We start from the raw sequence: 27,003 nt of genomic DNA, 5'->3' as shown, positions 1-27,003 counted from the left end.
GAAGAATAACAGAAAGAAGCATGTTCCAAAAAAACTATGCTGTGCTGGTTGCCCTGAATAGGGAGGTTACGTCCCAGGAATGAGGAGGGAGCTGCCTGCACCCTTCCTGGGGCCATGTCGGCCTTCTCGGCTCCCACCTGGGAGCCTGTCCCTCACTGGATGGCTGCCCCTGCCCCAGACAGGCAGCGGTGTCCTCTGGCAGAAAGAGGGCCCATCCAAGGCCTCTGGCACCTACATTGTCTGTCGCCCTGACCTGCTGCTCACCAGGAGCATGCTCCTTGGCATCCCAAGAGACTCAAGATGGGAGAAGGAAAACAGAGAGAGCCAGAGGAGAGGGCTAGAGTCCCTGGGAAGCAGACCCCGGCTGTCTTTCTGGCCCCAGGGAAATTTCTCTGTGGGCTGCTGGGAAGTGGAAATTTGGAAACTTGAGAAGCTTGGGTTCCAGCACACACACATCCATGGCTGCCGTTATTTCTATTGCCACTACTGTTGTTGGGTCATCTCTAAGCCCCACCTCAGCTCTCAGGTCAAGAGGGAGAGTGGAGAAGGGGGACCAGAAAGGGCAGCTCAACCCTCTGCACCCCCCACCTCCCCTTCACCTGTATGTTTCCTGCCTCTCCCTGCCGTATGCCTCGATTTGTGAACTTGCACGTGGGGCTGTCCGCCTGCTTCCCTGAACTATAAAAAGCAAAGGCCTAGCGTCTCTGAGGACCTCACATCCTCCCCCAGGGACCCAGGATGTAGCTAGTGGTTGAGAAAACTCGGTTTCTCAGGACGCTCCCCATTTTCAAAGCTTGGAAAGAGGAAGCTCCAAGTGTGCCAAACTGCCTCCATTCTTAGAAACCAAGTGAGAGAGAGGAGACGGAAGCAAGTCACAGAGAGAAGTCAAGCCACCCTTCCTCCCAAGTGGCTCAGGAGGGCCCGTGAGCACCTAAAGCACGTTGGGGTCCCACGGAAGACACAGCAGCTGTCCAGGAATCGGCACGGCGGGGCCCAGTTTAACACGACGTGGGTGCCCAGGACAGGCGGGGATCACACCTGTGCCGTGGAGATGCTTGGTACTTGCTAGTGCACAGAGGGGCATGCGCAGTCCAGAGGCTCAAGGGCAGCTCAGTGGCTCGGGCCCAGACCAGGGCCACATCCAGTGGTGTGGGCAGACAAGAGGGTCCCCCGAGAGGGACATTATTTTTTCCTGTCCAGGCTGGATCCCCTCCAGGAACACCAAAGCCATTAGATGCAGGGGCCAAAGCCAGCATTCCCTGTTCTGTGTAGGGTCCAAGTTGCCCACAGGCAGGGCTGGCTCTCAGACAGTCCAGGCGCTATTGGGGTGGGGTCTCCCCACCAGGTGCGAAGGTGACTTGGGTATCACTCCTTTCCCTTTCACACCCAGGGAAGAGTGAAGCAAGATAAACACGCCACAAAAATCGGGGGAGGTAACAATCATTCCTGACAGCATCTGTCTGCCACAGAAGCCCCCTGCTCCCTGGTCAACAAGGGAAACCACGGCCACGGCTCTCCACGGCACCTCGGCTCCGAAGGGAGTGTCAGGAACCGGCACCCGGCCCTTCTCCGCCAACTCCTGGTCTTTCTGCCCCTTTGCCGCAACTGGCTTCTGGCCCCTCCCACTCCGCTCCTCGCCCCGTGTAGGTGTCTGCTCCGCGACCAGGCTGAAGCCAGGAAAAGGCGCACTGGATCCCCCTCCTTCCCCCCACCCCCGCCACGGCCACGTCCCGTCCGCCAGGCCACCTACCTCCAGCCACCAGCGTCCGGGAGCGAGCGGGGCGCCCGCGTCCTCCCCGCGGCCTCTCTTAGAGCATCTCCCAGCGGCGGAGCCCCCTCCCAGCCAGGTCGGGGGAAGACCAGACTTGTCGAAGGAGAGAGCAGGCAGGAAGGAGAAAGCCCTCCGGGAAGAGGGCTCAGAAAGTTGTCGGGGTGCAGGACAGCCGGCCGCTCCCCGGCACCTGGATCTCCTCGGCTACAAGGTCTCTTTGGCCAGAAGCGGAAACGCGGTTTCTCGAAAGTAGAGGAAGGACCGAAGCAAGCGGGACAGACGCGTAAAGAGCAAACCCGGGCCAGATGTGAGCGGCCGCGGAGCCTCGAACGCTCCCAGCGCATTTTATCCAAACAGCAGCCGCCGAGGATTAACCGTGTGTGTGCCCGGGGGCGGGGGAGGGGAACTTGGGGGAGTGGCCGGGGGTCCAGGACAAGGAAGGTTGGGAGCTCCGAGTTGCTGGGGGGCAGGGGGATGGGCTCCAAGGAGCTCCTGGCGCGCTTGCAGCCAAGCCCCTGGAATCCGTCCCCAGATGGTGGCAGACCTGAGACATCCACCTGGAGTCCGGGGACCATGGACAGGTCTGGGGGAATCTGTGAACCCCCGAAACAGAACACAAACTTGCATGTGTGCCCGTGTGTTTACACACATGTGCGTTGTTGGACGCTGATGGTCTAATGCTTTGATCAGATTCTTGGAGGAGTCTGTGATCCAAAGGTTAAGAACCCTGGCTGGGGGTGCAGACTTTCCAGGGGACGTGTGAGCCAGGGCAGGGCGGGTGGGGCCAGCAGGAAAGTCAGCATTTCTCAGTCTCCATCAGGCCTTTCATTCCTTGATATGAAAAACAGACATTTTCTCCACCTCATACAACTTCCTTGGCCCCTCCTCACATCCTGATAAGCTGCCCTAGGCTTCTCCAGAGCTGCCCCTGGTCAGGCTGGTCTCCATCCCCAAAGTCTGAATCTGGATAGTTCTAGAATCTTATCAAATCAGAAGAAGAGGAAGGATCTGGCCTGAGGAACACAGCTCTGCTGTAATGATAATGGTTTTCTTTTTTGTTTCTCCCCCTCTCCCATGGTCTCTCCAATGTTTGGATGTCCTCCCTGCACTTTTTGTTTTGTCATCACTCCTCCCAGGGCCTCTCCCTCTGGCTACACCTGGACAGGAGATGTAGAAGCAGAGATGCCGCACTGGGATGCTCGGGGCAAAGCAGACTGAGTCTCACTCTTCCTTGCCTTGGAATTTCTTCTCCACCTCTCCTCCCCATGTGTCTGCCTGGAAAGCTAAGAAATCAAAACAAGAGGAGGAGGGGTGTGCATTTCTGACATCCACGTGGCACACCTTCTCGCCAGGGCAAGCTGAGAATGATGGAGATGAAAGGAGACGGAGGGCTCCAGGCACCGGAAAGACCCTGGCCACCAACCTGCTCCTGTGGGAGCAGAAGGACAAGTGGTCCTGATGCTCCGTGAGCCTGGAGAACTTCAAGGACTCCGTGGCAAGATTAAGTACATGCGTCTCCCCTGGAGATGTGGTTTCACTTCAGCTGGCATTAAAAGACTCAGAACTGCTCATGATCTTTGGCGTGTGTCTGAGACTTGGCAAACCCTACATCCCTGGTTGCTTATCCACACAGGAAAACCCAGAGATAAGCTCATCTTCATTCCCACGCATAACCCAAGGACGTGTCCTGGTAAACAAGACCTGGGCCCAGCACACCCACTGACCTTCCTCTAGTCTCTCTGTCCTCAAATAACCTTCGCAGCAGGGTGACAGCAACACGAGAGAAGAGGCAAGTAGGCTACATCTTCATGCAGCCTCTGTGGGACCTTCGTCTGGGACGTTAGAGGACTTGGGTCTTTCTCAGAACTCCTAGGATCTGGAAACCCCCTGAGTGCAATGGGAAAACCCCCAGGAGACTCAGACCTGGGAAAGTCCTGGACCGATACCAGAATTCAATGCACACAAAGTTGGGCATGCAGCTTGGAAGAGAAAGAGATGAGAAGTTGGAAGATTTGTCCCCCTCTTGCCCCCCACGTAAGACGGCTTTGTTGTTGAAAAACTAAGAGAGTTACCTTTAAGATCCTTCCAAGACATGAACTCAGAGGCCCAATATAGAGCAGAGCTCTAGAAATACAGCCAGACAATGACCATGTCTTCCTGCAGCAGCTGGCTTGTTCTAAAAGGAGTCTTTGAGTCCTCAGCCAGGGGATGCTGCCCTACCTTGGCGAGCCTTAGGCCCCTTGCCTGTAAAGCAGAGCCAGGTCCAGGGTGTCTTACTGGAACCCGTGAGGACAGATGTACCTAGCATAGACCACAACTATCACTAGAGCATCTTACCCAGTAGGCTTTGGGCAGGGCCCCTTCATCAGACACGTACATAGTCCTAAGTGGCACAAATAAAGGGCATGTACAGCCTCCCAACAGTTCAAGTCACACTGTTCCGTGAAATTTGTTTTGTGCCACATTTAAGGGAACCACTACGTTTTCAGAGTTTTTTTTGTACTGGGGGATTTGGGGTAAAGTATGAGAATGTTCGTTATAACTATCGGTGTTTTTACAGGTATAATCTTCCCTCTCTCCTCTTGGGTTGAGTCCCCACATCTCTCAAGAGTTAGGAAGAGATTACTCATTTTTTTGAGGCAGAAACTGGGGGTTAGGGGGTGTTGATATTAAATGTGGCAACAAGAGCCTAGGGTTTCCCAAGATATTCATGAGAAAGAGATGTCTCAGAGGTGAGGGAAGTTCCAGAGAATGGGAACTGAAGTCTGAGTGCATGTTGGGTAGTGCCACCAGGGCCCACAACTCAAGCCAACAGGCAACTGGGCAAAGATTCGCCAGGCTCGGCTCCCAAAGAAAGCAAAGTCAGCTCTCAATAAAAGAAATATTATGTCACGCAAATGGAGCTGGCCAGGGCCCTGATGCCCGTTGTCAGGTACTTCCTTACTGCTTTAAAGTGGTAAGTAGGACAGATTTGGCAATGCTTGATTCTCTCCATCGTGGCCAAAGCCACCCTCCCCCAGCAACCAGGGCGGAATGTTCCCGGTTCAGCAAATATCTTCCCGTCAGGCAGTCTGGGCTGGCTCTAGGACAAGAGTCATGGTGAAAAACCAAAATTGACGAATTAGAACCCAAAGCCAGCAGCAGTGACTGGGGGAGATTTCATCAGCCCTGAGATGGGTCAGAGGCCAAGGCCAACCAGAATGATGAGCCCTCCCCGCCCAAAGAGGTCTCTTAAGCTCCCAGAAGAGCCGTAGGCCACACCCATCCTGGAATTCCCTAGGAGCCCACACCTCCTGCACAAGGATGTCCGAGCCAAACTCCTAATGTCTTCCTGAACATTCATTCCCAAGTGGCTCCACATTCTCAGACAAGGGCAACTCATGGGATGTAAAACCCAGCGGCTCACGGTGCTGGGAGGGGGGCACATTCCCTGGAATCCCCGCCCAGACGCAGCACATTCTGTGCACTCCCTGGTTTGGCAATTCCTTCTCTCTCCCTGGGCATGTCACTGTGCTCACTCCGCTTGTTTTCTCATCCTCGGAAAAAACTACGTGACCTCGGTTAACGTCGGCAAGGCGCTCGGTTCCAGATAAGCACAGCCTGTCATTAACAGCGCTGTGATTTTTTCCCCCTGGGGCCCTAACATTCTGCCTCTCCCAGCTATTTTGGGCCAGGCTGCCCAGCCATCCCGCTGTCAAGGGCAGAGACTGGTATTGCAAACTCTTGAATTCCCTTCCAAAGGGTAGCTACAGGCAGGCTAGGATGGTGGCTTCCCACTGCCAAGGGATGGGGGTGGGAGAGCCTCCATGAGGAGTTGGGAAAGGAGCTGAGATGGAAACTTGGCAGCCAGACCCAGCCTCCCTGGCCGCTGGCCCACCCTCATTGCTCCTGGATGGCGCTGCTGGTGTTCTGGAAGGGTTGGGGGCAGGTGGGAATCAGACTGGCGACTGCAAGGATGCAACAGGCTAATCTGCTGTGATCCTTACACCTGGAGAAGACACTCTCACTATGAGAAGGACTGCCCTCTGGACTCCATGCCAAGATGGGAGGTCGGGGAGAGGAAAATACGCTCACCGTCTTACTTTTGCCCTTTATATGCTGTCCGACTCTAATCAAGACATTAAATGCCCCATGCCTCGGTTTCTCCATCTCTCAACATTTACTCCCCTATTTTGGGAATTCCTTTCCAGCACTTTCAGTTACAAAGAGATAGTCCTAGACGGACCGGTTAGGTAATACTCCTTTACTTGATGTACAAAATAGGAGGGCCCCCTGGTGGACTGCACGATTCTAGGCATTTCACTCTGAAATGAATGAGTGAATGAGTAAGTAGACACATGAATGAACAATTAAAGTGAAGAATTTTTAGTTTTTTATGCAGAGCCACAGAAACAAAAGGAGGAGAGCATTTCCAGGAGAAGGTCACGGTGAAGTCTCCTAGGATGCAAAGAAGACAAGGACAATGAAAATCGGAAGGAAAACCTGGTTGTACATGATTGTAGACTGGGAGGAAGGCAATTCCATGCCACAGCCTCCCGGGAAGGCAGTGTCTATTCACCAGAGGATGCAAGGCCCCTTTGATCTAATCATTTTTCTTCTAGGAATTTATCCTACAGCTATAATTATAACTGTGCTCAAGTAAGTACGTTCTGGGATATGTCTGGAAGCGCCACTGTAATGTAGAAAGATCGCAGATAGCCTGAAAGGACATCATTAGGGGCCTGGTAAAAGAAATTACAGGACCTCCACACAGCGCAATACCGCGTGGCTCTCTAGAGAATGAAGCAGCTCTCTATATAATGATATGGAACAAGCATTAATGTGAAGTGAAAAATCACAAACCTTATTGAAAGACGTTAAAGAAGACCTCGGTAAATAGAGAGGCAAACCGTGCTCGTGGGTAGGAGACTCATCACCATAAAGATGTCAATTCTCTCCCAAGTAATCTACAGATTCAAAGCAATCCCGTTCAAAATCCTAAAAGGCTGGTGTGGGTGGGATATAGTGGGAGGGAGTGGGGAATTGTCCTGCAACATATGAAGGCTTATTATAAAGAGGTAATGATGAGGAAAGTGATATTGGAGCTACTATGAGAAATTATATCGGTACAACAGAAAGCCCCCAGACAGACCCATGTGTATATGGAAACTTGATCTATGACAAAACTGGCGTTGCGTACATATCAATGCGGGAAGATGGATTATTTCCTAAAAAGAGCACAGAGATATTGGGGCATCTCCAGAAGAGGAAATAGAAACGACCGAAAAATATAAGAAACAAACACAAACTCTCGGTAATCAGGCAATGAAAAGACATTTAATGCCATCAGTGGGCAAAATTAATACACCTGATAATACCTCTGGAGCGACCTGATCTTTCATCCGCCGCATAGAGTTTTATTTCATTGTTGTAAAAGTTATAATAGGTATATATGTTGTTTAGGGATACATACCTATTTGCTAACATTATAAAATCAAGCAGGAAAATGATTATTAACGCAACATGCAAGATTGTGATTACCTCTTGGGGTGGGAGGGAATTGGGAAGAGGGAGGAGTAGCAAAAGAGCTTTCAGGAGAACAGGGCTAAGGTTTTAGTTCTTAAGCTGGGAGGCATATATAGATTTAGATATCTTAATAAATAAAAGATTTGAAGAATTTACAGTAATAACAGTATATATGGTGTATGGAACAAATGAATTCAAGAAGGTTCCCCCCCCAAAAAAAATGCAGAACCGTGTCCAGCACATTTCCATTTTTTTAATAAGGTAATTTAATATATGTGTTTATGATTAGTTTGTGTGTCATAAAATACCTCTAGGAAGAAACTAGTAATAGTGATCGCCTCTGGGCAGGGAATGCAGAACGGGACCGGGGGTTATTTTTCACTGTGCACCATTTATATAATTTGAATTTTTCCCTTGTTGCATCTGTAAGCTCTTGGGAGACACGAGGCTGTTTGCAGGCAGCGAAAGGCTGAATCAGGTGCAGACCTGCAGAGCACTGAGGCACCCTCCTAGCCAAGCTCTTGGGTGACGCGCCACTGCTACCAGGTTTTTTCAGGATTTCTGAAATAGGCACATTGCAGGACTTGGGGGGGTGAAGGGCCAGGATACCTTTTAACACTTCCATTAAAACAGCCCCAGGGGCTGGGGAGGAGACTGGCAAAACGAGATGAATCAGAGACCCTGATTTGGGAGAGGATTCGTTGATTGCCAACCAGTGGCAGCGAAACCTCCACCCCATCCCCAGGACCCTCCACCTCCCAGGACAGTACAGCCTGTAGATCTGATCTTTGCTTTGGAAACGGATCAACATTCCGATGTGGCCGATTAGAAGAGCCAAGGAGAGGGGCTCTCTGAGAATGAGGGTGGCAGAAAGGGGCCCACGCTTCTCTGCCTCCAGGAGAGGGGGTCCTGTAATCTCAGCTCGAGGAATGATAACCCCTTCCTCATAGCCTTCATCCCACCCCCTTCCCATTTTGCCTTGGCCAACGTTCCGGAATTACGCGGCGGAGATGGCCTGCGGGTGGGCGCAGACTCCAACGCCCCTCCCTCCGTTCTACCCGCTGGCCGGCGGCTCCTCCTCCCGGACCCGCTCGCTGAGCAGCAAAAACTACAACTCCCAGCAGCCGGCTCGGCGACCGGCGCGCAGCCGCAGAGCAGAGGCTGCCGGGAGCGTGTTGCCCGGAGGCGGGGCGAGCACGCCGGGCGGAAGTCGGCCGCTCGCTAGGTCCCGGCACTGCCCGCAGCGAGGCCCCGCCGCCCGCGGGCCCCGGAGCCAGCCCGCACCGGGTGAGTGACGGCCTGCCCGCGGCCGCCGGCGCCCGCCGCCTCCTCCGACCTCGCCGCGTCCCGACCCCGGCCCCGCAGGATCCTCCCCATCTGACTGAGCGGGGGCCCCTGCCCCCTGACTCGCTGACTGTGGTGGGACGCCTCCCTCTGACTCTTGAGAAACTGTCCTCTTCCCCCGACTGGTGGCGGACACCTCCTCCCTCTGACTTGTAAGACTCTTACTTCCTCTGACTTGCGGGACACCTCTCCCCCTCTGACTTATGAGATACCTATCCCGTCTGACGGCGGCACTCCAACCCCTTCTGACCTGGGGGACTCCTACCCTTTCTGACTGCAGGACTCCTCCCTCTCAGACTTGCAAGACTCCCCCCCGCCCCAACCCCCGACTTGTGGACACCTCCCCGCTCTGACTAGGGTGGGACATCACCCCCTCCGACCCTGAAGGATGCATTCCCTTTCTGACGCTTAACTATCCTTGAGAACAGCCCTCCCCTGCCCCCTGTGATTCCATTGCTACTCCTCTGACCTACGCAGGGCCTCTCCTAACCAGTTAGGGAGCCCTCCGCTCTCTGACTGGCACTTTGTCGTACCTGCAGCAGGCCAGCCTTCCCCACCCCAGCAGGCCTTCCTCTCCTTCCCTTCAGCACTTTTCTTCCTTTTGCACCCAAACTGTACATCCTGCCCTCTCCCCTCCTCCCAGCCTCCATCTGGCCTGGATGGGCACCATCCCTGGGACAGGCACCTCCTGCCCATCCTTGCCGCTTGGTGCCTCTCCCTTGCCCTCACGTCCCTAGGCTTGGCAGGCACCTGCACCTGCGCTCACCCTTCTGTCTGCCAGGCACATCTTTTCCCGGGCACCTGCGTGTCCCCCAGGAGACCAGTGTCCCTTAGCACTCTTGCTCCATTTTGCCTGCCTGTCTCGGGGTATGTGCTTGACATCTTTTCCCACCACGTTCTCAACAGATTGTAGGTTTGGGAGCGCGCATCTCCTGGTGTCGACTGAATCTTGCTGGCTCTTCAGTGTAAGGACCAAAACTTGACCAAAGCGTGGGGTCACAGGGCGTCCATGAGAAGGAAGCCAGTGCTGCAGTCCTTCAGGAGCCGGGGGTGGGGGGTGTCTCTGCAGCCTCTCTCTCCTCTCCCTTTGAGGAGCTTGATTGAGAAAGATCTTCCTGGATTAGGCTGTGGGCCCTCCTCCAGCCCCCAGCCCCACCCCACAGGCCTCTCAGTGGAACGGCCCAGCCTGAGCCTGTGGGCATGGTGGGGCACCTCCCAAAGCAACCAGCAGCCTCCCCGGGGGGCCCCTCCCTGCCGGCCTCAATGAGCCCTCTATTCGGCCTGAGAGGCACACTGACTGGCCAGCCCCTCCCTCTGCACTTGGTAGGGGCTGCGTCCTGAGAGTGTCTTCGGGAGAGGACTCAGGGGAAGTGTAGATTTGTTCAGGAGCTGTCATGAGGCCACTGCAGTGGTCTGGGAACGGGATTCTCTGTCTTCTCACTCTTTTTCTCATCCAAATTTCTCATCTGCTCCCAGAAGGCACTGTGACGTCACAGGGTGGTGGAGGAAATCCCGTGTGTGCAAGTATACTTTGTGCCACCATATGATCTGATCGTTTGATACCTTCTGTTAGCTGAAAGTCTCCTATCTTCCCCCAAAGATGTTCACCACATGTAGGTCACACCCTTTTTGCATAGCCCACAGCAGTGTCATAGACTTTAAGCCGCTGATACTTGAGGGATTTTTTACATGCCGGTCTGACGGCACCCTGCGCATGTGCCAGGCATTCCCGAGCCACAGAGGCAGGGAGGAGGGGCCCAGGGTGCAGGAGGAGCGGCTGTGTCCGCCCCACTCCCTGCATGTGGCCTTTGAGGTAAGCACTTGGAGGCTGCCACAGACACATGCCCTTTCATCTGAGTCTCGGGACTTCCCAGGCAGCAATGTGGCCATCCTCATGGCTTTTTTTGAGGTGGATCAATGCCCTAGTGTTTTCTCCTTCAAAAACAAGAGTATCTCAGCTCTGGGAATGTGGTCCAGAGTCCTGAAATAGCTCTGCACTGTGATAAGGAAGTCATTTCTCTATTGTTCAGATGTTTGTGGAATGGTACCTAGGACACAGAAAAAAAAAAAAAAAAGCCAGTGATTATTCTTTTCCCTCCAGTAACACTCTGGACTGTGGAGATTCCCGGAAAGATCTTACTAAATGCCAACATTAGGGGAATCTAGAACATTCATATTGATCTTTAAGGACTTTTATGTTGATTTTCCTTTTTATTAGACCAAGGTGATCAATTAGGAAAAAATAATCCTGATAATAGAGAAATCTGTTTGGGAAGATGTTCGGTTTTCTCTTTTTCTACACTTTTTTTTTTTGAATCCTACGTGTTTCTCTGTAGTAAGTCCAGTCATTAAGTGGAACTCACAGCTCCAGGTTCTGAAGCAGAGCCCTACTTCCATTCGTGCTCAGCCGGCAGAATGAATGGGTCGTGGGGAATGAGGCCGGAGTAGGGCTGCAGATGGCAGTGTGCAGACGAGGCCAGACCAGATACAGCTACGGTTGCTGGCGGTGTGAGAGTGAGGGTGAGGTTGGAGCCCACCCAGAAGGGCTCCAAGGGGTCCCAAGGGTTGAATGAGTCCCAGTGATGATGGCCACTGAGAAAAGTGGGGGAGAAGATGGGTTCTTGCAAGTGTACCTCCACTGGGGGAGCAAGCCCTGATTCAGGTCGATCGTGGGGTGATTGTGTCCCCATATTTGTGGGCTCTCTGGGAAGCAACCCCAATGATGTGTGGTTTTGTCTGGGACCTCACTTCCAACTGGGAAGATAACTTTTTGCTAAAAATCCTCCAAGTATAACATTAACGATACAACTGAAGCTCACGCAGCCCTACTGTGATGGGATAACTGCAAAACTGTGGATGGTCCGGACACTGTGCCACCTGCCCCAGAGACAGAGCCATGTGTGAATGGCCCTGCCCCGTGGGAAAAGCTGGAGGTTCTTTCCCTGTCTCCCTCCTTGTGGTTGGCAGAATAATGCCCCCCCAAGGTGTCCACATCCTGACCCCCCAGAATCTACAAATATATCACGTGACGAAGGGAGATTAAGGTAGCAGACAGAATTAAGCTTGTTAACCGGCAACCTTTAAATAGGGAAATCATCCTGGATTATTCAGGTGGTCCCAGTGTAATCACAGGGTCTTTAAAAGTGGAAGAGGGAGACAGGAGAACTTCAGACGGAAATGATGGCAGGAAGGCTAGAGAGATGCAATATTGCCGGCTTTGAAGGTGGAGGAGGGGGCCGTGAAATGTGGACGGCCATGAGAAGCTGGAAAAGGCCAGGAAACAGATTCTCCACCAGCCCCTCAGGAGGGCACACAGCCCTTGATTTTAGTGAGACCCACGTCAGACTTCTGTCCTGCGAGGCTTAAATAAGTTTGTGGTGTTTAAGCTGCTGAGTGCGGTGATTTGTTACAGCAGCAGCAGAAAACGAATTCACTCCTCTTGGGTAGCGACTTCAAAACAAGACAGAGGGCTGAAAACTAAGTTATCTCAAGGTGTATTTAACTGGATTCAGTAAGCAGTTGTGAATGCCTGTTTGCAGAGAAAGAGAGGAGTCAGGGGAGGTGCAGAGTTAGGGAGCACGCAGAGTCAGCCCTGACCTCAGGAGTCCCTAAAGGACATACTGGACTACTGGGACCTTTTCCTTCCTCCCTGGTTTCCTTCTGCTGCCCACCCTGTCCAAATTTGAAATGGACTTTTCAAATACAAAATAGGAAGCCTTGGCGAGTCCAGAACAGAAGAATGCCACGAATCAGGTCACATTCTCAAGGAGCTGAGACACATCACCCGCATCCTTTGAGATGCTGTCTCGCTGCGGCTTTGAAGCCCTTGGCCTCTGTCTTTGAAGCCCCGAAGAGTCAGTGATGTTGACGGGATTAGCTCTTGACTTTCTAACCAGGAAGTGCCCTTGGGCAGTGAGCAGAGCGGGAACTCTGAGGCCCGTCTGCTGTCTGGATGCCGCTCTCCGGGACCGTTCAGATCAGAGACAGAGGCAGGGAAGGGAAGGCAGTTACTCTGCAGGAGTGAGAGGCTGGGAGGAGAGTGGCCGCCACTCTGGGCGACAGGGAGCTGGGAGGGGCCTCCTGTCGCTTCCTGCCTCCCTAGATCCTGAAGGGGAGGAGTTTTGCCCTGGCAGCTGTCATTAAACCTGTTTGCCCTGCCACCTGTCACACCAGTGTTCCTAAAGGAAGCTACAGAAAGAGGCCCTCAGCTGTGTCCAGAGTTGCCGCCCGCTTTTGTCTAAGCCCTGCTAAGTCCAGTGGCGAGAGGCCCAAGGATGGCCCATGGAGGTAGGGGTGTCGGAACCCGTCCTCATTCTTCACCGTAACCAGACCTCGGAGGGGCTCCTGCTTCTGGGGTGGGGAGGTGGCGTCACCCTGGACAGACATGCAGGAAGAGGTCGTACCGCCTTCCTTGGGCCTGGGAACCCACTGGCAAGTGGACAGACCCCAATGCCACCCCTGGCTGTTTCAGGCCTGTTTTCTAAGGAAGTTTTGGTTCTACAGAAACCGGAAAAGCATGAGTGTCGGTGAGCCGTTCTTGATACCCACCCTAAAGAGGGGGGACCGGGAAGGAAATTAGGACTCGAGCCTCCTGGATGGTTGTTGCCCCTTGACAATCAGCGACTTCTTTCTGTGGATGTTGCAGTGGGGCTGGCGATGGAGAAGGAAGCCAGCAGGGGTGCCGTGCCCTGGGGTTTCTGAGTAGGAGAGGACTTGGCTGCAGGGCCCCTCAACAGGCGAGCCTGGCTGGTGAAAGAGCCCATGACTTTTTACTGCAGCAACTCGGTTCCAGTTTCCCAGGTTATATAAAGCCAGGCCATCCTGCTGCATGTGGTGGGACTGACCAAATTCTTGTCACACTAAAGCAGACATTTAACCCGCTTAGTGTTTGCAGGTGCGTGGGCAGGGGGAGAAGCGTCAGCCCGGCCCTACTGGGAACGGCTTTGTCCATTTCACCTCTCACCTGCGCTGGCTCGTTTCTCTTGGTTCTCGTGGTTTGGTTTGGTTTGGTTTGGTTTTTTAATGAAAATGCAAGCTCTCGCTTGGCACCAGACCTCCAGCAACAAGACACTACAGTCAGCTCGCCATCAGTTTTAGGTGATAAACCAGCAGACCGTGGCATGGCGTGAAAACGCATGGGATTGTAAACTTACTTTTCTACAAAATAAAAGTAATTCCTTGGGATCCTAAAGGAGGGATGGAGACCAAGGTTGGGCTTTGATCCAGTGGTGAAGCTAAAGGGATTTTCTGGAAGGCAGCCCGAGTTCTCCTGTCATTGAGAGCAGTTGAATGATTGTTTATTTAACAAAAGGTGATCGAATCCCAGGTGTCCTTAGGTCTTGGGAGCCAGCCTGACTGAGCAGAGCCCCTTCGCTCCTGGGCTCAGAGTCAAGTGGGGAGGCTGTGGGCCGGATCGCAGCCAGACAGGTGGCAGAGCCCCTGCCCAGAGAGAGGCCTCACACAGCCGTGCGGCAGGCACATCAGCGGTGCGTTGGTTTCTAGGGCTGTCCTGACAGATCACCACAAACTTGCTGGCTGAAAAGAACACGTGGTGACACGTCTCCACTGGCCCTCGTAGTTCTGGAGGCCAGAAGTCCATCCGAATGTCATTTCACCGGGCTGAAATCACGGTGTGGGCAAGGCCACGCTCCCACTGAAGGCGCCAGGGGGCAATCCGTCCTCTCCTCTTTCCAGCTTTTGGGGGTCCCCCGCGTTTCTTGGCTGTGGGCCTCTTCTTAGTCATCGAGTCTCCCTCTGTCTCCCTTCCGTGACACGTCGCATTTGCGGCCCCACCTGGATAATCTCCCCTTCGCGAGGCCCTTGACTTGCTCTCACCTGCAGAGTCTCTGTTGCCGTAGAAGGAGACAGTCACAGGTTCTGGGATTCGGCCTGGGTGCCTCTGGGACCAGTGTCAGCACCCCCGCAGGAGGGACGCTTACTGGTGGGGGAAGGGCACTTCATAGACGCAGGGCAGGAGGGGGAAGGGACAGCGGAGGCGTGACTCTCGTGGGACAGCCAGGGACTTCTAGGTGGTTCCGTGTGGCCGGGTGGAGAAGGCATCCCAGGCAGGGCTTCAGCACACGGATCGTGGGATCGCAGACAACGTGCTGTGCGTGGGGAGCGCACGCGAGGCGATGAGGCTTTCCCTGCAGGCTGCGGCGCTTGTCCTTTAGCAGGAAGGCGTTGGGGGCTAGTAAAGGTTCACTTTTTAGGAAAATCTTTCTGTCAGTTGTGTGCAGGATAGATTGGGGAGGGTCTAGCCTGGGGATCTGTTCCTGGGTGGGGAAAGAGCATGGATATTCTCAGCTTTGCAGGCTGTCCAGGTCACTGACTCTGCAGCCGTGCCTGGTGCTTGCAGGGATGGGCAGGCACCTAGCCAGCTTTGCCTGCAAAGCCGCACACCCCCAGCAGGTGGGCGAAGGTGCCAGTAAAGTGAGGAACAAAGCAGCCAGCCAGTGGCAGGCAGTCAACGCCAAGGCCTACAGCATCTGAGCCAGCGGCCGTGGCGCTGGGAAGCCAGCACGTCACAGACACAGTCCACACGTGGAGAGACGGAGGCCCAGAGAAGCCAGGGCACTTGTCTGAGGTCATGCGGCTGGTAAGTGGCAGAACTCAGGTTGGACCCAGACGGCCTGGGTCATCAGGAGGCCAAGGTGAGACAGGACCAGGGCAGAGGCCGTGGGGGCGGGAATCCAGAGCTGGGGTACAGACGGGTGAGGGGACCTGGCACCTGCCTGGATGTGAGGAAGTGAGTGATTTTGACTGAGGATGGCCCCTGAGGGCTGGAGTGCCCTCAGCCGGCAGTACGTTCCTGAGGGGAACCTGCTCCGGCCACAGGAAGCTCAGCAGCTGGGCTCCTAGCTTGGATTCCGGGGGAAGCTTCAGGCTCGGAAGGTGTGGATTCTGGAGAAGAGGTGGGTGGCAGGGAAGGAGCCAGCCTTGGGGGCTGAGAAGAGACAGGCAGGAGGAGGACCACAGACAGGTCACAACTCACATCCCCATGCCTGCTGGCAGGAGGTGCAACAAGACACCCTACGGGCTGATCTCGGGGCTGGGACCCCGGAGCAGGCCTGTCGGTGGGTCATCTCCGGGGACGGGGGGCAGACCCTGGCATGGACGGGAGAGAGAATGCTGTTCCAGGATGGTGAGGTCAGGGGGAACAGAGGTGTCACGGCGTGGGGGCGGGCTCTCCATTCATTCGTAGATTCATGGATTCACCTTCATCCGTTAACATACCGAGTGCTTTCAGTGTACCTGCGAGTGTAATCTGGAGATAGAGCGGTGACTCGGATGGGAGATTTGGACCAGCCCAGACGGCGGGAATGAACCAGAAGAGCAGGCGGGGCTGCACGGAGCCTGAGAAGCAGGAGGCGCTCCGCCCGGACCGGGGCTGGGCGGCCGGCGGGCTCCACTGGCCCCTGGACCGTGGCCTCAGATTCTCTGCTTGGCGCGAGTGGGCGGAAGATGGGACAGGATCACTGGTGACAGTGAGGATAGTGACTCAGGGACGGGGAGAGGGTTGACCGGGGGCGGTGAGGACGCCACGTCGCAATGGCGACACATCTTCACTGGCAGACACTGTGTCCACTGCACCTGCGGCTCTGTGACCAGGAGGCAACTCGACCATCAGGGAGTGATCCAGGGCCGTGGGCTTGCGCGTAACTAAGGTGGGGCTCAGGGGCAAGACGCTGAGGGGCTGCTCAGGAAGTGGGTGTATTTTTAACTCCTTCAGCACTGGATGCTCTGGGGTAGAGGGTGGGCGGGCACAGGGTGGGCAGGGAAGTCCTGAGGAGGTGAAAGCGAGACAGCCGGGAGCCGGGGCGGGAGGACGGCAAGCCCTGTCTGGGGGACGAGGGCCGGCTGGGCCATTGGGACAGAAGGGAGGCTGGCGCGGCCAGTCGCTGGGGAGGGGTGAGGGCTGGCAGGGGTCGTGTAAGTAGCGAAGGTTTGCTCACGAAGCAGGGAATGACGTGGCCAGAGGGACTGGCTTGAATAGCAGGTGTCTCTGGCTGCGGGGCACCAGTGGCTGTCAGGGAGGGGAGTGGCAGCAGGGGCTGGAGGGCGGCCTGTGTGGTTGCAGTGAGAAGGGGCCGTGAGAGCAGATGGGAGCCGATGGGGAGGAGAGGGGTGGCCGGATTGCTAGGGCCTGCTGGCGGAGCAGGTGCTGCGAGGAGGGGAACCAGGGCTGTGCCTAGGCTTCTCGAGGCGGTGGTGGTTCATAACTTACTGTCAAAGTATGTTCAGGTGGAAAGTTCCATCTCCCAAGGTTTCGATGAAAGTTTTGACCAGGGCAACTGCAATTATGGCCATCCTCCATCACCACCTCTGTTCCTGTGGGGGGAGGATTTGTGGGCGAGTGCATGTTAGAAATCCAGGCAGAATTCTGACTAGGAGGTGAGATGCAGGAATTGAGAGCTCAGTGGTGACACTGGGCTGGACGTGGACACAGGGCAGCTTTGGCCTGGCTGTGCTTTTGAAGCCTCGGTTTGACGAGACCAGAGGAGGGGCTGGGACTCCTGTTTCTCCCGTGGAGTCCTCAGCGACCAGCTTGCAGCTCCATGGCAACTTGGGGGGCTGCTTCCTGGGGGAGGAGGGAGCCCTCTCCCAGAAGGGGAGCTGGGAGCCAGTGCCCAGGGAAGGAGAGGAAGGCTCCGAGGCCGTTCTGCAGGGCCCCACGCGTCTTGCTTCCTCCTTAGAAGTCACTTTTCTGCACTTGACCCTGTGGCCGAAACCTAAGAATGTCCAAAAAGCAAGGGAAGGGGAAGGCCTGGTTTCCACGTGGACCTGTTGCTGTGATTTTCCATCCTAGGAGCGGGGCTGCATGCTCTGCATTTGGGGGGCAAAGGGTGGGGGGTGACACAGAGCCGCCAGATCCCCGTGAGACCCCACAGCCTTCCCAGCTGCTGCCTGGTGGAGGGAGGGGCATCTGCACGGAAAGTCACACCGTTGGTGGTTTTGGGGGCCAAGGCAGAAATGCTCCACGGCCCGAGGGAAGTTTCTCAGGCTGAGACCTACTGAGTTACAGCTGGAGGCCGAGACTGAGAGCGGCCGAGGGCTGGCGTTCTGCTGATTCCGCCCCGGAGACAGCGCCGGCCTGGTGCCGCTGTGGCCTCGCTGAGCTGCGTGGTCTGTGCCGGGGACAGGAGCTGCTGTTCCTGGCCGCTACAACCCGCTCTGGAGCTGTGCCTCGAGCTGCGCCCAGGGAATGGGCTGTGGCGAGCCACACTGTCCTTGGAGCTGACACGCTGGGCTCCAGTCGGTGAGGGCCCGTCAGACTCTGGTCCCTCAGCCATTTGCATTACAGAAAGACGCCAGGGGGCGGACGTTGCCAAAACCAGAACTATTTTTGTTTGGATTGAATGTGTTTTATACTTATATTTGAGTGTTACAGAAACCTAACCCAGGAGGAAGGAACAGCTCACTCACTCAGTGAGCGCGCGTCTGCACTGTGTGCACTGGTCTAGGAGTTGGGGACACAGGTGAACAAACTGGTAACTATAACACGATGTCAGGTGGTGACAGATGCCAGGGAAGGGGATGGAGAGTGCCGTCGTCGGGAGCAGAGCCGTCAGGGAGGGCTTCTCGGCTGAGGTGACCTTGGATTAAAATACAGACCTGTACTCTCTCTGTTACCCTGTCCTGCCTGACCCCCACCCCACCCCCCAGCACGTGCTGCCTCTCCCGCAAGATGGCAAAGCACGGAACCTACACGGAACCTTCTCTCACCGAGCTTTCTGTCTTGCCAGCTGGGATAGAGGAGATGGAATAACATTGCTTTGGAAAGACTTTTCTTCTTGCTGAATAAGAGTAAACACAGATACTGCTAGAGTCGGGGTTTACTTAAGCCAAGGAAGTAGTAATGGCACAGAGTCGCGGCAGTGCTCTTTACCCTGGTTGAGGCGGCCTCAGACCGTGTGCCCTCACAGAAGCGGGAAGCGCTGTGCCTGGCCCGTCGCTGACTTCTCCTTTCCCCCTGGGTTGCAGGTCCCGCCTGCCCTTCAGTCTGATGCCCGTCCAGCCCTCCGACCCCCTGGAATGGAATGAGTCTATGCACTCCCTCCGGATCAGCGTGGGGGGCCTTCCCGTGCTGGCGTCCATGACCAAGGCCGCAGACCCCCGCTTCCGCCCCCGCTGGAAGGTGATCCTGCCATCCTTCCTGGGTGCCGCCGTCCTCTGGCTGCTCTACGCCCACCGCCCTCCTCCTGGCCGGCCCCCCGTGCCCAATGCCCACAACTGGAGGCTCGGCCAGGCATCCGCTGACCGGTACAACGACACCTACCCCCTATCAGCCCCCCAGAGGACACCGGGCGGGACTCGGTACAGAATCGCTGTCATTGCCGACCTGGACACGGAGTCAAGGGCCCAAGAGGAAAACACCTGGGTCAGTTACCTGAAGAAGGGCTATCTGACCCTGTCAGACAGTGGGGACAGGGTGGCCGTGGAGTGGGACCAAGGCCGCGAGGTCCTGGAGTCCCACCTGGCGGAAAAGGGGCGGGGCATGGAGCTGTCGGATCTGATTGTCTTCAATGGGAAGCTCTACTCCGTGGATGACCGGACAGGCGTTGTCTACCAGATCGAAGGCTCCAAGGCCGTGCCCTGGGTGATCCTGTCCGACGGCGACGGAACCGTGGGGAAAGGTCAGTCGGGCCATCTGTCCCCTGGGCTCGTTGCAGTGCTAGAGGACAGGTCCTGGGTCACCCTCAGCTGGCTTGGTTTGCACACGTGTGCAGTGAGGGAGGGGATGTCAGGGAGATCTAGTCTCCTCCCTGCCTCTGACCTGCGGCCCCCAGAGCGTGAGCAGAAGCCTCCGAGACCTCGGACCAAAGCTGTGTCCAGGAGCGCGAGCTTCTCCTGGGGGCCTGCGGGGGAGGCGGGGCCTCTCCAGGAGCCGGGCTGGGCTCCGCCGCAGCTGCTCTCACTGCCCCCAGGAACCAGCCCCTTTCTGCGTCCTGCACCCTCCACATGCCTCACCTTTAAAGCCGGGTCGTCAGATTTTCTCATTTTGAACCAAGACTTTATTAAAAAGCAAACGTCTCCTTTCTGAAAACCCAGCAGAAGGAAGGTCTGTGTGAGCAGCAGTGACCGCCCCCCACCCCTTGAGTGGAATCTGGACCTCTGGCATCGGCTGTGCCCCACTGCTCTGCTGTTTGCCAGCAGGTGGATAGGAGAGCTGCGAGAGGGAGCCTGAGTGCCCAGAGCCTTCGGACAGGGGGGCAGGAGAGTTGGCACCAACTTCTGCGCGCGCCTGTGCCCTCGGGTGGGTCCGTACCTTCTAGAAAGCCAAACTCCACGGCAGGCGCCTGAGGTCAAAGGAGGAATCGCATTAACTCCCTGGGCCGCTGCCAGGCCCTCCCCCGCCCCTCTTCCTCCCCCTCTCCTGGTGATAAAAATCTCTCCCAAGTGTGCTCAAGGCTGGGCAGGTTGGCAGGACTGTCTCAGCCACCGTTTTATTGAAAGCATTGGCTGTCCGCTTCCTGCCTCAGGCTGTCAGGGCGTGTAGGGCAGCATCCAGGAGTTCTGTTTGCCCCTTGGGTAAAGGGAGCTCAGGGGTGCCCTGCGGTCCGTCATCCAGAGCCACCTGCCGAGAAGCATCTTGCAGAGAGGGTTGCAGCCCCAGCTCCTCGGGCTGGCAGGAGATTTGCAAAACATTTGCGAAGCAAGCACAATTTAGAGCGCGGTGTAGGAACAGGTGAGAATATGCTAGAAGAACAAAGCACCCACACAGCCTTCAAAACTAAGCTCATAGTAAGTAAATATGTCTAAGAAAACAAACACTGTTTGGCGTGGCTACCATGAGCCCCCACGCCAAGCCCCGCTTAGGTCTGGCCACTGGCACATAGTTGACTCAGGGATGTGTCAGGTGTGGCCTCAAGGACCGCAGGCGCGTTCTGTGTGACACTTCCCTACACTTTCCTAGGATTGGGCATAGTCTGAGTCGGGGCTGACGGCTCGAGAAACAGGGAGCTTGGGGTCCGCGGATTTGTGAGTTGGGGGTGGGCCTTTCTGGCTGTGCAGGGCGCAGCAGGGTTCACGTGGGTTGTGAGGTGGGTGGTCCCAGCAGGGTTTCTGGGGTGAGTTTGGGAGGAAGATGCGGGGGCTCCGGAGGGCCGGGAGAGAGAAGGGAGAGGCAGCAGGCAGAGGTGGCGCCCGTCTGCGCCTCGTGAACGCCGTGGGGTCAGCGCTAAAGAGAGGATCCCAACCGCCTACCCTCTGGGGTGGAGCTCCCAGCAGGCTGGCCTGGCCTCTGCTCTCTTGTCGCCGCCCCGAGGGACCTCTGACGCCCAAGGCTGCGGACCCAGAGAGCTCTCTGCTCTTGCCTGACCAGACACACGGAGCCAGGCCAGCAGAGGGCTGGCCGTCGCCTCAGGCCCGCCCCCTGTCTTCCTGTCCCCAGGCTTCAAAGCCGAGTGGCTGGCTGTGAAGGACGAGCATCTGTATGTGGGCGGCCTGGGCAAGGAATGGACCACCGCCACGGGGGAGGTGCTGAACGAGAACCCGGAGTGGGTGAAGGTGGTGGGCTGCAGGGGCAGCGTGGACCACGAGAACTGGGTGTCCAGCTACAACGCCCTGCGGGCTGCTGCTGGGATCCGGCCGCCAGGTGAGAGCCAGGCCCGCGAGCGGGCGCTGCGCAGACGGGTGGCTGCGAGCATACGGCCTCCACGTGTTGCTTGCGAGCTTGGGCTTCGCTTCTTCCTTGTTTGACGATTCGGCTGTCTCTGACAGTTGCTCCCACCAGGCCACTGGGTTCAGGGGCCAGTGAGACATTTTTTCTCTCGCCCCGACTCACCCAGACAGACGGCCCGGCAGGCTCAGACAGCAGCCCCGTCTACAGCGTCCTCCCGGCCGCCACCCTGGGGTCAGGCCTTGCATCTGACGTGGTGGGAGCAGGTGCACAGAGCTTTGCTTCTTTGCCCTCGTTTCCAAGAGTCATGGCTTGTAGTGGGGATGGTGGTGCTTAGAGCGGCCTGGTCACCTCTAGGCCTGGGGCATGTGACTGAGGACATGGCTTCATGCCCAGATAGGCTCACTTCCCATACTTTTCTGCTTCGAGGCAGCCTCTCCCCACCCGCCCTGATCCATCTTCACAGATCGGACCTGCATGTTCCTCGTGCCTCTTCCCCTGGCGCTCTCCTTTGCGCCACTTGAGTAGCACCAAGGAGGCGAAATACAGACAGACCTTGCAGCCACGGCTACTCGGCAGCGCTGGGGAAGCCGGCGAGGAAGGCTGGCCAGAGAGTGGCGCAGCAGAGACTCAGCGCGGCCCCGTGGGCTCTGTGCTGCTGTCCCGGGCTCAGTCACTCCGGACAGGTGGGAGCAAAGGCACATGGAAACCTAAAGAAAAGATGACGGTGACGCTGCTCCGGCGCCGGGCCGCTCGCGGGTCTGCATGCAGGGCAAGGCCGCCCCGGCTCTGGGGAGGGTGGGCGGTGACCGGTCTGTGTGTCCCCAGGCTACCTCATCCACGAGTCTGCCTGCTGGAGCGACACACTGCAGCGCTGGTTCTTCCTGCCGCGCCGCGCCAGCCACGAGCGCTACAGTGAGGACGATGACGAGCACAGGGGCACCAACCTGCTGCTGAGTGCCGCGCAGGACTTCGGCGACATCTCCGTCAGCCACGTGGGGGAGGTGGTCCCCACGCACGGCTTCTCCTCCTTCAAGTTCATCCCCAACACCGATGACCAGATCATCGTGGCCCTCAAGTCCGAGGAGGACAGCGGCCAGATCGCCACCTATATCATGGCCTTCACGCTCGACGGACGCTTCCTCCTGCCCGAGACCAAGATCGGGAGTGTGAAGTATGAGGGCATAGAGTTCATTTAAACTGGGAAAAATCAAGACGATGAACAAGGCTGGGGCGTGGACAGTTTTAAGCTACGTCAGGACTCAAATTTTATAAAAACCCGAGGACTGCACTTTTATGTGATGTTTAGTTTTGCTTTTTTATTTTTTTCCTCGGAACTCTGAGGTGTATACCTGGTTTAGAGATTTCCAGAATTGGGAGCTCAGTCCCAGCCTGAGATGTGGCTTCTCAGAGGGGAAGGGGCGGGGGTCTTGGGACCGCAGGCCAGACATCTGGTGGTGTAAGCTAGTAAGCTAGTCATTGCAGGCATCTTAATTTGGGGCCCATCCTCTGATTCAGCCCTTTCTTCCATCTGACCTACCTTTCTTTTCTCTCCATTTCTTCTTTTGTTCAATAAATATTTCTTGAGCTCCTGCTGTGTGTCAAGCACTGTGCCCCCTCTGGGAACACAGCAGTGAGTCTGAAGCAGGCCTGCCAGTTAGGTGCTCCTGGGCTGCCCCCTTCTCTTCCTTCCTCGTGAGCCCCGGGCATTAAATCCACCCCTCCAGACCCCTGGAAAAGAACCTGTTTACGCTACAGGACATCACAGGGCTGTGAGAGCAAGGGCAGGCCTCCGGGAACGCCGCAGGTGCCCAAAGGGCTGCAAGAGGGGACGCAGGCCCACCATCTGCGCCCCCATCAAACTTCATTCAAGTGACCGACCCCGTTTTCTGCCTTCAGGAAAATTCTGCGGCTGTGTAGCGCTTTGAAGTTTTATTATTAACTTATATTAATTAAAGTGATTTCCTTTCTTATAAAATGGAATTGGCAAATCTTATCAGAACAAAGTCTTGTAGTTAACATTCATTCCCAGCAGTGAAGGAAATGGTAATTAAGCAATTACAGTCGGTCAGGCAAGTTTTCAACCCTTTCTAAGTCCTTGGTCAAAGGATACAAATTTAAGGATAAGGATACGTTGCTGTTTTCTAGCAATTATCAGAAATTGCCATTCCTTGGGAGACTTGCATGAATGACTTGAATTTGTGTTTCCTGAGTCAAGTGGGGCCCTGGGTTCTGGCGAGCCTACACCCTGCCCCAGGCACTGGGGCTCCCTTACCCTGGAGGCTGTGGACGAGGCCTGCCCGGCCCTGTGGTTTCTGTCCTAGCCTTTTATTTCTCCTCAGCCTCTTCTTCCTGGAAACTCTTCACAGAAACCTTGGTGTGTCTCAGTACCTGTGGCCTCTTCTCCACGCTCCAGGGTAAAGGCGGAGGGTTTGGGACAGAGGTCAGCCAGGACCAGAGCCTAGAAGGGCCGTTGCCATCAGCCCACAGCGCCCCCTCGCCCAGAAGCTACCTCACCCCTCAGGAGGATGTAGGGTTCGTGATGGCTGGGAAGGGCTGTGTTTTAGGCCCTGGCTGCTACTGTGTGGACGCCCTGTCTCGCAGACTTTTCCCACTTTGAAACTTTAATACAGATGCTTGGAGGGAACCCAGGAAGGATCCCTCATTCTTGTGCTGGTTGTCTGTTTCTTCCACTGTAAAACAAACAGCAAAAGAACAGAAAACAAACCTTTGAACGTGGCATGTTTCTCTGGAACTCAGCTCCCACTGGACACAGTCTGACGGCCCAAGTCTTTCCTGACTTTGCCTAGCTGGGCTCCCTGACACGCCTCCTTGATAAACATCCATGAATGACATCAGGGCTGTGTGATATTAAAAATACAAAGATGGAATCAGGAAGATTGGAGGACTGGGGACAGTCACTGAGTTGAGATCCAAGACTCAGGTGCCCAGAAGCACCATTTTCACACAGTGATTTTCAAATATTTTAAAGCTAGCCTTTCCCCCCTGTATTTGCTGCTGTAAGCATAATGATTGTGTCCCTTCCTACTGGAGCCATTGTTTTGGAAACAATAAAGTGTATTCTCTTTGTCTCCTGGTCTGTGTTGTCTTTTGGCGCTGCCCCAGCGGATATGAGAGCTGATTCACACAGGGGCTCAGTGAAGGGTGCGCTCCCTGTGGGGGTGAAGAGGGGGTCCTGGCAAGGAACAAGCCAGAAGCCTTCTTGACACGGGATGGCTGATGTGCTGTGGGAGTTCACAGGATAGGGACCCATGGACCTTTGCAGTCGAGGAGACTTTTTGGAAACTGAATCATCCAGTCCAACTTTTCCCCAAGTCTGAAGATGCTCTTTTGGTCAGAGTGGTTAAGAATATAGGCTCTGGGACTTCCCCGGTGGTCCAGTGCTTAAGAATTTATGCTCCCAATGCAGGGGGCCCAGTTTCGATCCCTGGTCAGGGAACTAGATCCCACATAACGCAACTAAGATCCTGCACGCAGCAACAAAGATGCCTCGACAACTCTATTCGATATGGAAATAAATGACTGAAACCCTCATCTCCCGCCATACACAAAATTAACTCACGTTAGATAATAGACCTAAATATAAGAGCTAAAACTACAAAATTCTATAAATTTCTGTGCAGTAGAAAATCTTTGTGAGTTTAGGTTAAGCAAAGATTTCTTAGATGTAACACCAAAAGTATGGAAAATTGAGCTTTTTCCAAGCTCAAAATCTTTGCTTTTCAGAAGACACTCTTAAGGAAATGAAAAGGCAAGTTTTTCATCCAAACAATTTGCAAGTCGTGTATCCGCTAAAGGACTCGTAGCCAGAATATATAAAGAATGTATACGACTCAGTGATAAGACAACCCAATTTAAAATGTGTTTAAGATTTAAATAGACACTTCACCTCACCAAAGAGGAGGCATAAATGACAAATAAGCACGTGAAAAGATGCTCCACATCGTGAGACATTAAAACCACAGTAAGATTCCACTACACACCCACCAGAATGGATAAAACTGAAAAGACTGGCAATACCAAGTAGTGGTAAGGATTTAAAGCTACCGGAACCACCACAGAAATTGCTAGTAGGGTCGCAAAATGGTTCAGCCACTTCGGAAAACACTTTGACAGTTTCTTAAAAAGTTAAATATACACCTACCATACGACCCAGTAATCTTATCCCTACACAAAAGAAAGAAAAACTTAGGTTCACGCAAAGACTTGTCTCCAAATGTTCCTAACAGCTTTACTTGTAATACAGTAGTCCCGCCTTTATCCACAGGGGATACTCTCCAGCACCCCAGTGGATGCCTGACACTGGATAGTATCAAACCCCATATATACTGTCTTTTCCTATACGTACCTACCTATAACGAAGTTTAATTTATAAATTAGGCACAGTAAGAGAATAGCCGAGCTGCCAGCATACCACTCTTGTGCTTTGGGACCATTATTAAGTAAAAGAAGATTTGCCCTAACACAAGCACTGTGATATCTGGACGGCCGATCTGATAACGACAACGGCTACTAACTGACTAACAGGTGGGATACGCTGGATGGAGGGATGATGCACGTCCCAGGTGGGACGGCGCAAGGTTTCATCACGCTACTCAGAACAGTGAACGATTTAAAACTCGCGAATTGTTCATTTCTGGAATTTTTCATGTAATATTTTTGGACTGCAGTTTACCACGGATAACTGAAACTGCAGAAAGCAAAGCCTCGGATAAGGGGGTGGTGGGGGGGCGGGTGAGTGTAGTCCAAAAGTGGGAGTGACCCAAATGTCCATGAATGCATAAGTGCAGAAGCAGATTGAGGTCTGTCCACACAGTGGGCTACTACTCGCGAGAAAAGAACCAATTACTGATATTCTCAGTGACATCTCAAAAGCATGTGCTAAGTTAAAGGTTATATATTGTGTATTTCCATTTATATGAAATTCTAGAACACGCAGAGCTGCAGTGGCAGTAAAGCAGATCCCCGGTTGCCAGGGTTGGGGGCTGGCAGAGGGGATTGTCAGCAAAGGCATAAGAGAACATTTGGGGATGATGAGAATGTTTTCTATATTACGATTGCCATGGTTACCATCTGTATACGTTTGGCAAAACTCATTAAATCGATGCACTTTATTGTGTGTAAATTATCAGATCTCAAGCCAATTTTTTTTTCTCTAAATTTATTTATTTATTTCTGGCTGCGTTGGGTCTTCGTTGCTGTGTGCGGGCTTCTCTAGTTGCGGCCAGCGGGGGCTACTCCTCGCTGCGGTGCACGGGCCTCTCATTGCGGCGGCCCCTCTCGCCGCGGAGCACAGGCTCCAGGCGCGCGGGCTTCAGCAGCCTCAGCACGCGGTCTCAGTAGTTGTGGCTCACGGGCTCCAGAGTCCAGGCCCAGTAGCTGTGGCGCACGGGCCCAGCCGCTCTGCGGCATGGGGGATCCTCCCGGACCAGGGACCAAACGAACCCGTGTTGCCTGCGTTGGCAGGGGGACTCCCAACCACTGCACCAACAGGGAAGTCCCTCAAGCCAATTTTTTAAAAAAGAAAGAAAAGTGTGGGTTGGAATCCCAGCTCTCCCGCTCCCAGCTGTGTAACTGGTTGGGTTTCCCCTCTCTGCATTTCCGTTTTCTCATCTATTAAAGAGTTAATAAGAGCAGCTACTTCCTGTAGAGGTTGGGAGTATTGAATGGGTCCCGTCAAAAGTTGACAGCAGTGCCGGCTACCTCGAGGTTACTATTACAGGCAGCGTTCCGTGTTTGT

General features: G+C 54.8%; 2 protein-coding genes across 4 annotated transcripts in view; one reads left to right on the top strand and one right to left on the bottom strand.

Moving 5' to 3' along the window:
- Nucleotides 1-1,851, bottom strand: part of C1QTNF1 (C1q and TNF related 1) — a 22,743-nt gene extending 20,892 nt beyond the window's left edge. Inside the window, exon 1 of one of the 2 annotated variants that reach the window (XM_024760887.1) lies at nt 1,751-1,851. The gene's annotated coding sequence lies outside the window, so the exon portion shown is untranslated. The remainder of the gene's footprint in view (nt 1-1,750) is intronic. The other variant, XM_024760888.1, reaches the window with a different exon arrangement.
- Nucleotides 1,852-8,459: 6,608 nt separating this feature from the next.
- On the top strand, nt 8,460-24,332 carry CANT1 (calcium activated nucleotidase 1). 2 transcript variants are annotated; one of them, XM_024760903.1, is made up of 4 exons: nt 8,460-8,563; nt 18,605-19,257; nt 21,015-21,218; nt 22,071-24,332. In XM_024760903.1, the coding sequence occupies exons 2-4, from the start codon at nt 18,627-18,629 to the stop codon at nt 22,439-22,441; spliced, it is 1,206 nt and encodes a 401-aa protein (XP_024616671.1). In that variant the 5' UTR covers nt 8,460-8,563; nt 18,605-18,626; the 3' UTR covers nt 22,442-24,332. The 2 variants fall into 2 exon arrangements, with proteins under 2 accessions (XP_024616671.1, XP_024616672.1); XM_024760904.1 differs by lacking the exon at nt 8,460-8,563 and adding an exon at nt 8,622-8,772.
- Nucleotides 24,333-27,003: the final 2,671 nt, after the last annotated feature.

This window comes from Neophocaena asiaeorientalis, unplaced genomic scaffold (genome assembly GCF_003031525.2).
Source record: "Neophocaena asiaeorientalis asiaeorientalis breed wild unplaced genomic scaffold, Neophocaena_asiaeorientalis_V1.1 scaffold30, whole genome shotgun sequence".
NCBI classification, from domain to species: Eukaryota; Metazoa; Chordata; class Mammalia; order Artiodactyla; family Phocoenidae; genus Neophocaena; species Neophocaena asiaeorientalis.
Note: the sequence above shows the minus strand (reverse complement) of the source record. Positions and strands in the feature narration are given on the sequence as shown.